The sequence below is a fragment of the Electrona antarctica genome (assembly GCF_951216825.1).
Source record: "Electrona antarctica genome assembly, chromosome: 13".
In the NCBI taxonomy this organism is placed as follows: Eukaryota; Metazoa; Chordata; class Actinopteri; order Myctophiformes; family Myctophidae; genus Electrona; species Electrona antarctica.
The window spans coordinates 17,671,153-17,685,818 of record NC_136794.1 but is presented as its reverse complement, the minus strand read 5'-3'; the positions used below and the strand labels follow the sequence as shown (position 1 = coordinate 17,685,818).

Below are 14,666 nucleotides of genomic sequence, written 5' to 3'. Positions count from 1 at the left end.
TTCTCTTTTAACCACTTGTAAGACATGTTATAGATATGGTTTGGCATGTAAATACCTTCCGTTGTATTATTCTCTGGTTGGAATTCTCCCTTCAGAGTAAATTGCTAGTGTTAGACCAAATAATCCCCAGGACGTCTGACTCAGCACTTCTATAATTGCATGTTTTCGGTGCTATCGTGCTAGGTCTGGAAAGGAAGCAACACTCAAGAGATGCTTAGCGGCCATATTTTTCCTCTAAGAAATGACTTGGAAGATTCTGGTTCCCTGGCACCTCCACCGCCACTGTGGTTTTGGACGGGTCACATTGTTTGCTTCAGCGAGGCACAGATGCTTCATATTACTCTACTTTGGAAACTGCCACCAGGACTTGAGGAACATTGGCACGGGTGAAAAAACCCAGTGCAACAAAACTTTCATGCTGGAGTCATGACAACACTTATGGGCTGGGGATAACAGAAATATGAGAGAGAGAGGGAGAGGGGGGGGAGGGAGGGTTGTTTTTAACCCATTCAGGCCTGACGTCGAAATTTTTAAAAAAAAGTTTTTTAAATCATGACAATTTTCGGAAAGAAAAAGGCACATTTTAACGATTTTTCAAAAATAGCAGACCTACAAGTTCATAGCGCGCCACTCGGTGGCGCGCTATGAGCTTGTAGATCTGCTATTTTTCAATAGCTAAATTATAACATAATGTTTAAAACACCAAAAGGGGTTCCCGCCCAAAATGGGTTAATGGTTAATGTGGTTAAACGCTAACGTGACATGGATGCGTTCCAGGTCTCAATGGATTAATAGAACCTAGTAATAATGAAAAGCAGTCAATTCCATGTCTTATTGTTGTTGGAGTATCTTTTGCTATTTTGTTTTTTCTAATGTCATGAACATCATGTTATGGCAAGACTAAGGTATAATTCCTTCTCTATTGTTCCACGGGAGAGCAAGCCACACGGCATCTTTAAATGCTGCCTCTCTTCTGAAGGGGCACCAGTCTCATTATGCTGTGCCACGTTTAACCCATTTTGGGGCAGGAACCCCTTTTGGTGTTAGCATTATGTTATGCTTTAGCTATTGAAAAATAGCAGATCTACAAGCTCATAGCGCGCCACCGAGTGGCACGCTACGAGCTTGTAGGTCTGCTATTTTTGAAAAATCGAAGAACGACTGACAGAAACATAGCTTTTTCAGAAAACTGTCAGGATGTAGAAGACATTTTTAGAATCTGATCTCAGGTCAAATTGGGTTAAGGCATGATGTACTGTATGCTGTACCAACAGATCACATTGCTGTGTCATATAACAAAGTACAAATGAGACTTTACCAACACAATAGATCAACCAAGTACCTCTCCAACAGCAAAAACAGACAATACTTAAAAGTTATTGTCACACTAGTTTGCCAAGGAAATGAACACCACATTTTTCATTTACCCCAAAGAACATGAGGATATCAGAATAAATAAGGCCTGTAATTTACAGTTTAGGCGCATTGGCTAAATGTGTGTCTTTCAATAATTCCACTGGAATCAAATAACCCACTGAAAAAACATTTGGAGATTTTCCATTTTACTGACAGGAATGGCCTCAGTACCTTATCATATAGCAATGTGAACCATTTAGAGTGAAAATAAGAAAAGCTATGGTTATAGAAACCTCAATAATATTTTCCAAAAGACATACAGTATACTGTACATTCATATGTATTCTTGCCAACATACATTTCAGATTAAGAACCCCACACTGTCCTCCAAGAAGCTCTCCTTAAGTAGAGGCATGAAACATACTATCATCACACCCCCCATGCTGTGATCAATACATGCTGTAATCTCTCTCTCTGTTCTTCTAATCTGACTGAAGACTGTGCCTTCCATGCACACTCATTAAGTTATACTCCATGGACATTGTACAATGGTGTTGCTGAAGAGAGCCAATCTATAAGGTCGCAACTTAAGACTCGCAACGCGTCGTCAGCTCACAGATCAAAGAAAAACACAAAGTATCAAATCAGGTTTATCTCTCAAGGGAGCAAAGCACATCCACATGCACCCCCACCCAACTATCTGAAACAATGGTGCTGGACATAATTAGGGGCAGGAAATAAATCTCACCAAAGGAAAATTAATCCTTTAAATACATAGCCTATCATCCTTAGCTGTGTTATATTTAGCTGATAGAGCAACCGTTCATTGAGCGTGCCTTTATGTCTTGCGAGACTAGCAAATAAAATCACTCAAATTAGAGAGATAATAGCAGGACAGGGGTAAATAGTGTACGTGTAAGCAGGCTTTTGAATACAGTTCATGTGGTCTTTGCATTCTTACAGCTAAATAGCCTTCTGGCAACTAGTCGAGTAACAAAAAAGCACAAGCTCAGGCTTGGACGTCCTGACAGGCTGACAGCCTAGTGGCTAGGGCACATACCACATGTGTGCGCTGCAAAATATCCTGATCAAAGAGTCCCTGGTTCGATTCCTGGCAGACTGGATCATTTTCTGCATGTCATTACCCTACTCCGTCTCTATTTCCTGTCACTGTCAAATAAAGGCTTGAAAATAAATGCATAAAAAAGACTTTGGCTTGCAAGAGAGACAGACAGCTACTTCTGTGGAATACTAAAGAGCCATGAATGTGTTGAAGATGTACAATGACATATTAATAAAAAATGTTGTACGGTACCATGCAAAATTAAGAAAGACAAACAATAGAACATGCTGGCAGATTATCCCAGGCCGTATATGTGATAGTGACAGGTTATATAACAGCGCAGCCGTTCCATCTCTGGATATATTGTCAACTGCGTGACATTTCTTATATGGTTGTCGACGTTCCAGGTTCCATATGTGCTTCTTCGTGTTTCTCATGACTTCAGAACCCCAGAGGTTCTCACGCTCCAGCTGCTGCGACGGTGAATAACATTACGTTGGGGAAGGATCTCTTTCATTCTCCCACTTGTCAAACAGGCAGCCAGGGCACATGGTCATCTCAAACACACATGCAAACACATGCCGATACGCAAACAACACGCACGCACGCACGCACGCACGCACGCACGCACGCACGCACGCACGCACGCACGCACGCACGCACACACGCACACACACACACACACACACAATAGAGACGTAATGAAGCACAGAGGCATGAAGACAGCAGATACTCGACTAATCTTGGGGGCTTCCCATAAGACCCCCCCCCCCCCTCCTCTACCCCTCACTCCACTTTTTCTCCCAGCTGCTGGGGTCTTTTTCTCCGTCTCTCTTCCAGCCCCAGCCAGCCCCATTGTCTTCCACGTCACACAGCCAACCTCTCACCCCAGTGACCCCTACATTTACCATATTCTACCCTTGGAGAGAGGGACAAGGGGTGTCTGTGTGTGTGTGTGTGTGTGTGGGGGGGGGGGTCCTTCGTCATTCAGCTTAGCCAGGGTTCCCCACAGGCCTGGTCCCCCTCCCACCACCACCACCACCACCACCACCACCACCACCACCAGCCACGTCAGGATTCACCATCAACACTATGACAACAGCCGACAACATGGATCGCTTTAATGCCATTGTCCTGCCGAGGGTCACTCCTCTGGCGTCCTGGCGGGTCCAGAGAAGAACACGGCTGGATCCTGAACCTGACATTTCCACCCCGGCACAGTCCAGAAGGTCACGGTGGGAGTGGGAGCCATGTTGTTGTATAGGAACCAACTGTGTGACGGACCCTTGTGAGCAGTGTTGGGCAGTAACCAGTTACTAGTAATATATTATTACTTTACCCAGTAACAGGTATTACTCTGCCAAAACAGTAATATTATACCATATTACTTTGTAAAGAAGAGCACATATTACTTTAATACTTGGGATTTGTTGGCTACCGTTTGAAAACATTTCATTTAAAAGGTCAAGAGAGATCTCTGCTTTATTTTATAGCCTTTTTGGCTGATTGGTGACTCTTCTTCTTATATTATTTTTCAAAACAATTGGATTCAGTTCCAAAAGAAGCTGACTAAACAGATTGTGTTGTTGTACGATCCGTTTTTACGGTTGGGGGGCAAAAGTAATATGTAATAATATATGTTACACTTGATTCCAAGTAATAAGTATTTTTTTTAAGGAGTAATAAGTAACATATTACTCTCTTCAGTAATATTGCCATGCCCAACACTGCTTGTGAGAGTGTTTCCAGTGGAACATGAACGTTGCAGGGGCACAACGAGCGCTACCAGAAAGAGATGGGACCTAATTGCAAATTGGTAGACGGCAAAATCCTCAGTGAGAATTTAACTCTGAGAATGTCCAAATGTAACTTTGTCTGTGTTGGTAGAGGACAGTCCATGGCTGACCTGTGAGAGGCAGGGTCATCGTTACTTTATTGATATAAGGCTATACTGTAAAAACTAAGTACACACAGTCATGAGTCACTACTGTATAGTATAGTCCCATACATTCACCCTTACAGGTCCATTTGCACACTTTCAGTTACATTAGCATTCTGGATTTTACTGTGTAGTGTGCGAAATGTGTTATACATAGACCAAAAACACGCAGGCACGCACACACACACACACACACACACACACACACACACACACACACACACACACACACACACACACACACACACACACACACACACACACACACACACACACACACACACACACACACACACACACACACACACACACACACACACACACACACACACACACACACACACACACACACACACACACACACACACACACACACACACACACACACACCACAGCTTGAGCATGGCATTTGGTAAGGAAACACTTACTACTCGTACATGTCATGTGTATCTGGTTACTAAGGTGCACCGTTGACAGTCTAGTCCTACAAAGCTTTTATATTGTTCCAACCCCTGTGGGAGCGAAGCTCCGTATTCCTCCAGATGTTCAACCTCCTTCACCAACGTCCTTCTTTCCCATCCTCAGCGGTGGCCCCTCTATTGTGTATTACAGCATTATTTTCTCATAGCGTGGAGGTCAAAAGCTAAGATGACTTACGAGACCTCTCCGTGGTGGTGCAGATATGATATTGTACATTGCTAACCGCTCTCCCCTGGTGTTTGCGTAGTAATAATGGGATCAAGCTGCATTTCAGAACATTTCAAACATCTGGGACCCCCCCCCCCCCTCCCCTCTTTCTAGTTTATATTCACCACTTAATCACGAAACCCACAGGATGCGCAAGCATAAGCGCACAGACGTTCCATGATGTTAATGAAAGTAGCCGTTCTCACTGACCATACACTTTTTTGGTGGGTTCCTGTGCGTTAAAGCATACCTAATTTGGTTCATTTACTCTTGGTTCAGAGCTCTTGGTCTAGATAGAACCTCCACCCCCCCCCCCCTCTCCCTCTTGCCCTGCAATATTTTCACTCCTCATTTCCTCTGTAATGCAATCGTAAGTGACACGAGAGCCTGTAATGCTGAAACAACAGGTGTGGCGGTGACATTCATTTAACACAATTATTGCCCTGAGAAGACAGACCTTTATTTGGCCTTGAAGTGCTCAAAGCTCATTTAATAACATATTTAATGAACAAGCAAATTAGGCGCACACATTTTCCGAACGTCTGTGAACCGAACGCTCCCCACTGACACCCTCCCCCGGCTATTGGCTTTCCTGCAGCTGTCACTTTTATCTGGGAAAAATAATCGGCCATTCCAGATTTTCATCTGCTTGACAGAAGCGCCTTTTCATGCCTATCAACGCATTCTCTGGAGCATGATAAGTAGAGAATTCGAGTCTCGCCTGGAAGCCTCGCTGAACAGAAAAGATGATTCCTGGACAGTCAGTGAGTGCAAAAAGGTCATTGCCCTCTCAAAACAAGTTCCAGGATGTCAGATGCAGCACTGTCCCCACAATATGAGTAAGGAAGCATCATGTGCATGTTACGCAACACCCAAGGCGAGCTGCACTGTTGTCAGATGCACTAAAGGAACAAATGTTCATTGTAAGCACATAAAATGGGCCTTTGTGACCCCGTTGTCACAAAAAGTCTTTAAATATCTTACTGTATCTTACTGTACGGGCGGCGGTGGCTCAGGGGTAGAGTGGCTGAATGGTAAGCGCAAGGTTGCCAGTACGAACCCGGGCTCCCCTAGAGAGAGGGCGAGAGTCGAAGTGTCCCTGAGCAAGACACTGAACCCCTAATTGCACCTGATGTGCTGGTTGGTGCCTTGCATGGTTTCCGCTGCCATCGGTGTATGAATGTGTGTGTGAATGGGAGACTGTAATGCACAATCTATGTAAAGTGCCTTGGATAAAGGCGCTATATAAATGCACCATTTACTGTAGGTGTATATTAGGATTTCCGAGATGTGAGTAGTGTCTTTCATTTTTACAGCTGTTCCTTCTGAAGAATGGAGGCCATTGTGGAGCAGGAATTCATAGTGTTGTTGATGGTGGTCCGGTTTATTTGACACTAACAGCTCTGTTTTAGCTTATTTCTACTTCTTTCTTTAATATGAGCTCTCTCTCTCTTTTAAACATTACTACTACAGCTGCTAAGGCTGTACACCAAATCAGTAAAAGGATTCTTTTCACAGACCCCTGAGGAGGCAAGGGGGAAGTAAGAGGGTTACATGGGTTCACGTTTTAAAAGTCTGCAATACATCTCGACACGTAGTCCTTGGCTGCGTGCAAATGGACCGAAGCTGTTGGGCTCAGCTCAGCTCTTCATATGGTGAACACTTCTTATTAGTGTGACGGGGCGCCCCAGATGCTTTTGTCTTACGGTTGTTTAGCAGCTGCGCAAAAGAGACGAGGACAAAGAGCTATCTGTGGAGGGTTGAATGTGCTCCATGGGCACACCGCCAACAACTCAATCCTACAGTCTCCCCTTTTAACAGTCCTCCACCACTGCACTCCCACAGTTCAAAAGCAGTGTATTCTGAGAGAGTGCTCTCGCACTCCCTAAAGATGACCTTGCAGCAGATTAGCTGGCAAACACAACAATTTCTCATCTCACTTAGTGAAGGTTATCTCCTCTCCTATGCCTCAACACCCAAAATGCGGTCAGATTCCTTCAGTTCCTAAATGCTTGTCCTCATAACAGGGGGAACCTTACCACATGGTGAACATTGACAATTTGAAATACCCTTAGTCAAAAGTCCTGAAAGATTACACCTTTAGTAAGGTCATTAAAACATAATCACCTATTCTTGTCCATGTGGCACAGTGGTAACTGGTTACGTCTCTGCCCACCATTGTGGAGACTGGAGTTGGAATCCAACAAACACAGTAGGCCATGTTTGTGGGTGGGACCCAGGCAGGGTAGTCTGTTGCACCTAAAGGTTGATCTATCAGCCCATTCAGTGGGTGGGACCCAGGCAGGGTAGTCTGTTGCACCTAAAGGTTGATCTATCAGCCCATTCAGTGGGTGGGACCCAGGCAGGGTAGTCTGTTGCACCTAAAGGTTGATCTATCAGCCCATTCAGTGGGTGGGACCCAGGCAGGGTAGTCTGTTGCACCTAAAGGTTGATCTATCAGCCCATTCAGTGGGTGGGACCCAGGCAGGGTAGTCTGTTGCACCTAAAGGTTGATCTATCAGCCCATTCAGTGGGTGGGACCCAGGCAGGGTAGTCTGTTGCACCTAAAGGTTGATCTATCAGCCCATTCAGTGGATGGGACCCAGGCAGGGTAGTCTGTAGTTGCACCTAAAGGTTGATCTATCAGCCCATTCAGTGGGTGGGACCCAGGCAGGGTAGTCTGTTGCACCTAAAGGTTGATCTATCAGCCCATTCAGTGGGTGGGACCCAGGCAGGGTAGTCTGTAGTTGCACCTAAAGGTTGATCTATCAGCCCATTCAGTGGGTGGGACCCAGGCAGGGTAGTCTGTTGCACCTAAAGGTTGATCTATCAGCCCATTCAGCAGGGAACGGAACTGGGAAGGATAGCTTCACTTAACTCTTTTATTGCCAGCTACGTACATGTTTGTACCTAAAGCTTTATATCAAATAAAAATAAATTAAACAAAAATAAAACGATTCACAGGAGGCAGGCATGTGATCAACCCATGTGCACAGTGCACACGCCCCCACCACCGCAGTCAAAGTCTCAAGTCCCATCCAGCTTTACCACCCCCAGCACTAGGATCTTGGCCCCCATACCTCTGAAACTACATGCGCTGTGCATGTTTTTTCTGATCCATCCGAGGTTCAGATGTCATTTGTGATTTTGTCTTGCATCGCTCCCGACATGTTAACGGGAAATGTAAACAGCGTGAGCTAATGCTAATGCAAGCCGATTGGTACAATGGCGGCCAAATATAGGCAAAACGCGCTGGCAGGGTTTATCACTCTGCTGCCACCTCGTGGCACAGAAATAATGAATCACCCAACCTGTTGTTCCATGCTCTCACCCAGTGACCTGCTCCAACCCTGGCCCAGATCCTGGCCTAGAGAGTAGAGGTGTGGCATCACCTGCACATGCCTGCCTGCCTGCCTGCCTGCCTGCCTGCCTGCCTGCCTGCCTGTCTGTCTGTCTGTCTCTCTCTCTCTCTGGATTCAAACGGACCAATCACATCAACCTACTACGTCTGACCTTGAAACACAGTCACTTCCACATCCATACTGCAATCTATTTCTTTGCTTTATTATGTGCCTACCCAAGGCTGGCTTGGGTAAGCACATACAGCAAGTAGGCCAATATGGGACAAAAGGTTATTGATTAACATTTCATCAATGTGCTCCCTCATGTGATATGACCAGCGTATATAACATGTATATTGTGTTTCTGTCTATGGAAAATGTGGCTTTTCAGGTTGGTATAATTGGATTTAGGCAGTGGCAGTTCATGTAATAGGGGTATAATGCCTGGTCAGTGGGTGAGTGAATGCCCATCAGCAGCAGGTCTGTGTCTCTCTGCTAGCAGACCTTCTGGAACAATCATTCTTTTCTGAACAAAACCTCTGATACACATTGTTGTTCCACTGACAAATATCACCTATTCAGTCGACAGCCAGCAATATACCAACACGTCCTGTAAGAGCAGAAGAAAGAAAGACACTGCAAACACAGTATCATGGAAATGATGACTAAAAGTTGGTCCAACATTGGTCCGCCACTTTTGATCAACTTAGACAATGCCTTTTCTGTAGGCTTGAATATAAATAAATGGCCAGATTGTATAATTAGCATATATTATACAGGATATGGTTTCAGCTCCCAGCATATCGGAAGCCCTGCACTCATTTGCATGTCGGGAGAATTTTTAGTTTATTAAATGTCATCCTGTTTCCGCCATATAGCCGAGCGACATCGCTCTAACTAGGGTGAGATCTATGGGTTAAGGCTGTTGAACCTCACTGCCCCACTGCCCCCCACCCCAACCCTCCATTCCCCTCACTGCCCCACTGCCCCACCCCAACCCTCCATTCCCCCTCCTCCTCCACGCTGCTACAATGAACAGGCTCTTAACCACTTAAGCGCTATAATTGATCTACAACGAATAGCAAACAGAAATGCAGAGCTTGTAGATCTGCTACTTTTGAAAATAAAATAAAACAAATTCTAAAAAGATGATTTTTCTTTCTTATTCTCTGAAAAGCAATTGGAGGTATTTGAAAATTAGAAAAGAATAGGGATTCATTAACCCAGGGGTGGGTTAATGAATTGATGTGGTTAATAAAAGGCATGGCCTGGGAGCATGCTCGAGCAGGCCTCCCCTCTGGAGAAACATCTTTTATCATTTCATATCACAATACACAATTGCCATCTTTGTTATCAGATATAAACTGAGGGAAGAGAGAAAGAGATTTCAAGGAAGACTAAAACAACAGAAGAGAGAGAGCGAAGAAATGAGATTTGAACGATAAAGTGCGGCAGTGAGGACCGTGTGAGGTGACGGAGGTTGGTTGAGTGGTCTGATTTTGGTGCAACAAAGATTTTTCTCTGGCATGGGCCTCTTCCAGCACATTATTTGCCAAAGATGCTCAGTCAGATCCTCTGCCATATGGAAAAAAGCCCAGAAATCATTAAATTATGACAGCAACTACCTCATTAGTGTTGATGTTTAGTATATCTAATGACTGCAAAGCCCATGGAAAATAGTCAATTAGAATGCTTGCTTGACATTTAACAAAACATCAGGTCAGGTGTACTAGGAAAACCTATACTTTGGCCGCCAATGACGTCATGACCAGGACCTGAACTCTGTGGTGATCCCCTAGTCCAGACATTTGGACAAAATAGGTCAAATTAAATACTGAGTTGAGGGATTTATTTGGATATGACAGACAAAATACTTTGAACAGGACGGAAAGCAACAATCAAAACAAAACTGCAATCTTTCTGTGCTTACAGTACATCCTCCAGACTAGAGTACCTCTCCAGATTAATTCATACTGCCTCCCTCTGTCCTCCTCCATCGCATGCAGGCACATCTCTGGGGAACAGCTGCACTGCTCTGCCACATGGCCTCTAACTGAGATCACCTTGAGTCAACTCAAAGCCGGCGAAACATTATCTCACTGTGTTATTGTTCAGGCATCGCCTGACAAGCTGTTTCGGAGAGCGAAAACATCCCTCTATTTGGCATGACGCTCACAACTTTAGGTCTTTCCTCTCTGCACAGACTCAGGATGCAAGGTCACGTTATGTGCATTTTACCCGCTGCGTGTCACCAGTAACATTATAATCAGACACTTTCCAGACATACTTGTTCTGACGGTGGCATACTGCACAGTTAGGTAAGAAGAAGAACAAGGTGCTCCACACGCCACAGTGTTTCCCAGATGCTTTTGTCATAATCACTCTAATGTGTATTACTTTAACAAATGGACTGGCTGACTCCTCTGTGTATGTCTGTGACGAATGATGGAAGGAAGTTTAGCTGCATTCCATGAGCAGGCCCTTTTTAGTTTCCAATTAACAGGTTTTAGCACCTTTAACAGCTTCACACAATCAAGGACAATCATTAGTGCTTGGCCATGACAACACAGCCTACATGCTAGCAAAGTCAGTCTGTCAGGGAAGTGATTCATTATTAATTAATAAAAGTCATTAAAAAAGAAATAAAAAAGTTACTGCAAAACAAGGTACAATATGTATATATAATATGTATATATAATAGATCTCGCCTGCCTTTACTTGTGGTGACAGGCTGCCTGGTGATCACCCTTTCCAGAGAATGACCGCAGTAAATAGAGAACTTGCTTAGTAGAAAACTGGCTATAAACATTGGTGAAAGTATTTTCAAGGAGAGGGTTCAAGAGTTTCCATGAGGAAAAGTAATTCCTTTCCCTTTCTTTTGGCTACCAAGCAACTGATTCTAAGAGGAACAGAGGCACTGTTCAGTCAAAGTCCATAATTTGCTGTATTTGATTAGTATTCACCTCCAGTCACAAGACAGTCCTTAATGTTAATTAGCATAATTAAATTGTAGCCATTTAAAAAAGAAAACATAATTTGACAGGCTGCTAAACCTCCTAACTCCTGCCCTTCGCAGAACTTAAGTTCTAAATGATAAATAGCCTTCTTAAATTCTAATTCTCTATGGACCAATATGCTGTACTGTAGCAGCTGGCACTCATCTGTACTATGCAGAATTTAGTCTAGTTTCTTTCACTCAAGTGAGTATGGTGGTGATATTGCTGAAATGTACCAAGAGACAATATGAGTATCTGGACAAAAGACAAGATGCCTACTTGTCTCGACCCACAAGCCCACTGCTGTAGCTATCACAGAAGTCTATAGTGACCACAGACTGTTTACGTGTGTAAATTATTGCCAGAGTAGAAAGACTAAAAACTTAACAGGATATGGGAGTAAAATGACACCCTATGATGCTGTATCTCTGAGTTAAGAACCACCTTGAGTGCAGCAGACTGCAGCCCAGTTATCCTCCCACATGGAGGACAAACTGTGTGACCTCTCTCCAAGTTGAAAGTCACCATGAAGCCAAGTCAGGCACTTGATAAAGTTATAACCTCCAAGGGACATCTTCAATTTTCCAGTTCCAATTCCACAGATTCAAGCAGCTTTGACATCCTGTTTATTTTGGTGGGCAGAACCATTCCACCCACGCAGCTTCACATAATAGCTAGGCCTGCATTTTCTGTCAACAACCGTGTGTGACAAAATATAAATGAGACAAATTTTAGACTTTCAATGTAGGCTAACAGGCAACTGCAATACATGATGATATTAACCATTGTTGAGCCCCAGCATCCCTATTCCGGGGGGAACATTCACAGAAAATAGCAGATCAACAAGCACCCAACGCATCGCAAAGAGGTTGTAGGTCGGCTATATTTGGTGTAGAGGGAAAAAAGAGTGCAACTCAGGTCCGTTTTACTGAGTAGAGAGGGTAAGTGGTTAATTAAACAGAGGTGAGGAACATTCTTTGCAAGGGGCTTACAACTCATAATGAATCTGAAAGGCAGACCTAAAAGGATAAAGTGCCTAAGACAAGTCATTCCACCCAGACCAAGGTAAGCTGTTGTTTCAAAAGTCTTACAGAAAGTATTTGAATATGAAGGGAGTCTTAGCTAGTGAACAATACACAATGGTCATTTACCATGCAGGGCAATATCCGCCATGAGACTGTGAATGAGGGGCTGCGGGAATTAGTTCACATTGTGTCTAAAACTCTGAAACTTGCAATTCAGTGAAGTTCTCCCTACATTAAGAGGCACTGGAGTCATACAAAGGAGCGGCTCCAAATTAGAAGCACAAAGACACCACTGTGAACGCTCCAGAAATGAATTAATGAGCACTGATTCACATTCTCACTCTGCCAGTGTTCCACCTTCATTTATACTCTGTAGTACAACAGTGCTTGCCGAAAGTATCTCATCTTTGCAGCAAGCAACACCATCCTGTAATGGGGTATAAATTAAGCATAAGACTCAGCTGCTGCACCATTGTAAATAAAGTAAACACGCTTACACACAAATAAGCAAAGCTATTAAAGAGAGACAAGAGACTCAACATGTGAAATTAGTTTGCACAGCGAACAATGTTCCCTAAACACGTTGACAATTAAATATCCACAGAAGAGTAGCCTAAATGAGAACATTTGGGGAGTGAAAGCTGAATGCTCACTATTCCATCTGGTCTACACAGCCTGTTAATGTCCCAAAGCCTCACATCAGTAGGAGCCTAATTCAAGAAGTTACTAAACATCCATGGCATGAACAACATACACTCCTCCCAAGCAGCATCCCCAGGGTGGGAACACAGATGGCCAACACTTGAGACTGAGTCAGAGAAACATAACTTCCATTACAACTATCCTAGTTCAGCCTGTTCTCTGTGACAACACTTTAGGCCATGCTATGCTATGGTGGAGCATCAGACTACATTTAATTCTGGTGCAGTTCATTTTCTTGATAATTTTCCCCAAAAATAAACCAGTCGAACTTTTGCAATGGAATATTTTGACAATTGATACAAAACACAGACATCATCAGTGTCAAAGAGAGATTTAATTAAATCATCCTCTGATTAAATGTCTAATTCATGTTGATAATAAATGTGGGCCAACTCAACAACAACAGCCTACATTCTAAAAGCGCTTTGGGAGAGAGTGAGTCAGTACCTCACTGACTCACTCTCTTCTCACTTGGCTCTCCTCTCCCACAGAGCTCTATCTATGCAGAGTGCAGCTAGTTACGGCGAACTGATACTGTCTGTAGGGAAATCCTTACAGACTTATCTCTCTAATCGCTTTTCCACAAGTTGCCACACTAACCCACACGCCTAATGCTGATTCACGTGAAACCGGGTCAGGTAAATGTACTATTATATTCATTGTTGTTGCCGAGCTATTAACCTGAGCCGACGATAATTTAGGAAACCGTTAGTTGTCATTATATGGGGACTGCTGTCACAAAAAATAAAGTAGGCTAAAGTAGCAAACATGCACACTGGTTGTCGCGTGTTTTTCCAAATCAAACCGTTCGAATATTGGAAGACTTACCCATTGTTTCAGTTTCCCAGTGGTCCCGAAGTTATATTGGATGTATTAAGGAAAGTTGAGCCACAGCGACAGACAGGGATGTTGCGTCCGGGGATGCACTGCGAACGCCAGCTAGTCCACAGACTGTGTGCGCGGCGCTGCGCCCCTTCGGAGACGCGCTTCGGAGACAGGCTGCGTGACGTCACGCGTGAGGAGATTACTGATGAGGACAGGACACTAGTGCTTTGCTTGCTTTGGCCCGTTACCTCAACTAGGACGTTGAGAAAGTTCTGCCGGCTCATGAACTCCTTATCTTGGAATACTGACAGTATGACAGCATGCACAAATTCCATTTTGTTCTAGTAGATAATAAGCAGATCCAAACACTTCCTTTTCCTTAGAGAAAGTCAGAAAGATGTTAAACATCAGATTCAAGAGACATATTGGGCTTGGACAATGTTTGTCAAACAAACAGGAACGCTGTGTGTCTATAAAGCCCCCTAGCTGTAAACCTCTATTCCGGATAAGGTGTTATCAGGACATTTGTGGTCTGCTTTGGAACACTGTCAAGTTGTCAACAAGAAACAGATGACCAGATCACCCAGATCAGGGGTCAGCCTTGAGTCAGGAAAATGTGCTTTGTCCTGTCCTGTTTTAACTTCCAGAAAAAGTTAGCGTTATTTATTTATGTTGTAGCCTCGGAGACCACATGCGTTTAGTTTTTTTGTAGAAATGTCACATTATAAGAGC

The 14,666-nt window shown here is 43.9% G+C and overlaps 1 protein-coding gene across 2 annotated transcripts in view; it reads right to left on the bottom strand.

The window, feature by feature from the left end:
* gpm6bb (glycoprotein M6Bb) overlaps nt 1–14,243 on the bottom strand; it is a 36,937-nt gene extending 22,694 nt beyond the window's left edge. Inside the window, exon 1 of one of the 2 annotated variants that reach the window (XM_079517458.1) lies at nt 13,938–14,243. In XM_079517458.1, coding sequence (XP_079373584.1) covers nt 13,938–13,941 — 4 coding nt within the window. In that variant the 5' untranslated portion in view covers nt 13,942–14,243. The remainder of the gene's footprint in view (nt 1–13,937) is intronic. The other variant, XM_079517459.1, reaches the window with a different exon arrangement.
* Between the last annotated feature and the right edge of the window lie 423 nt (nt 14,244–14,666).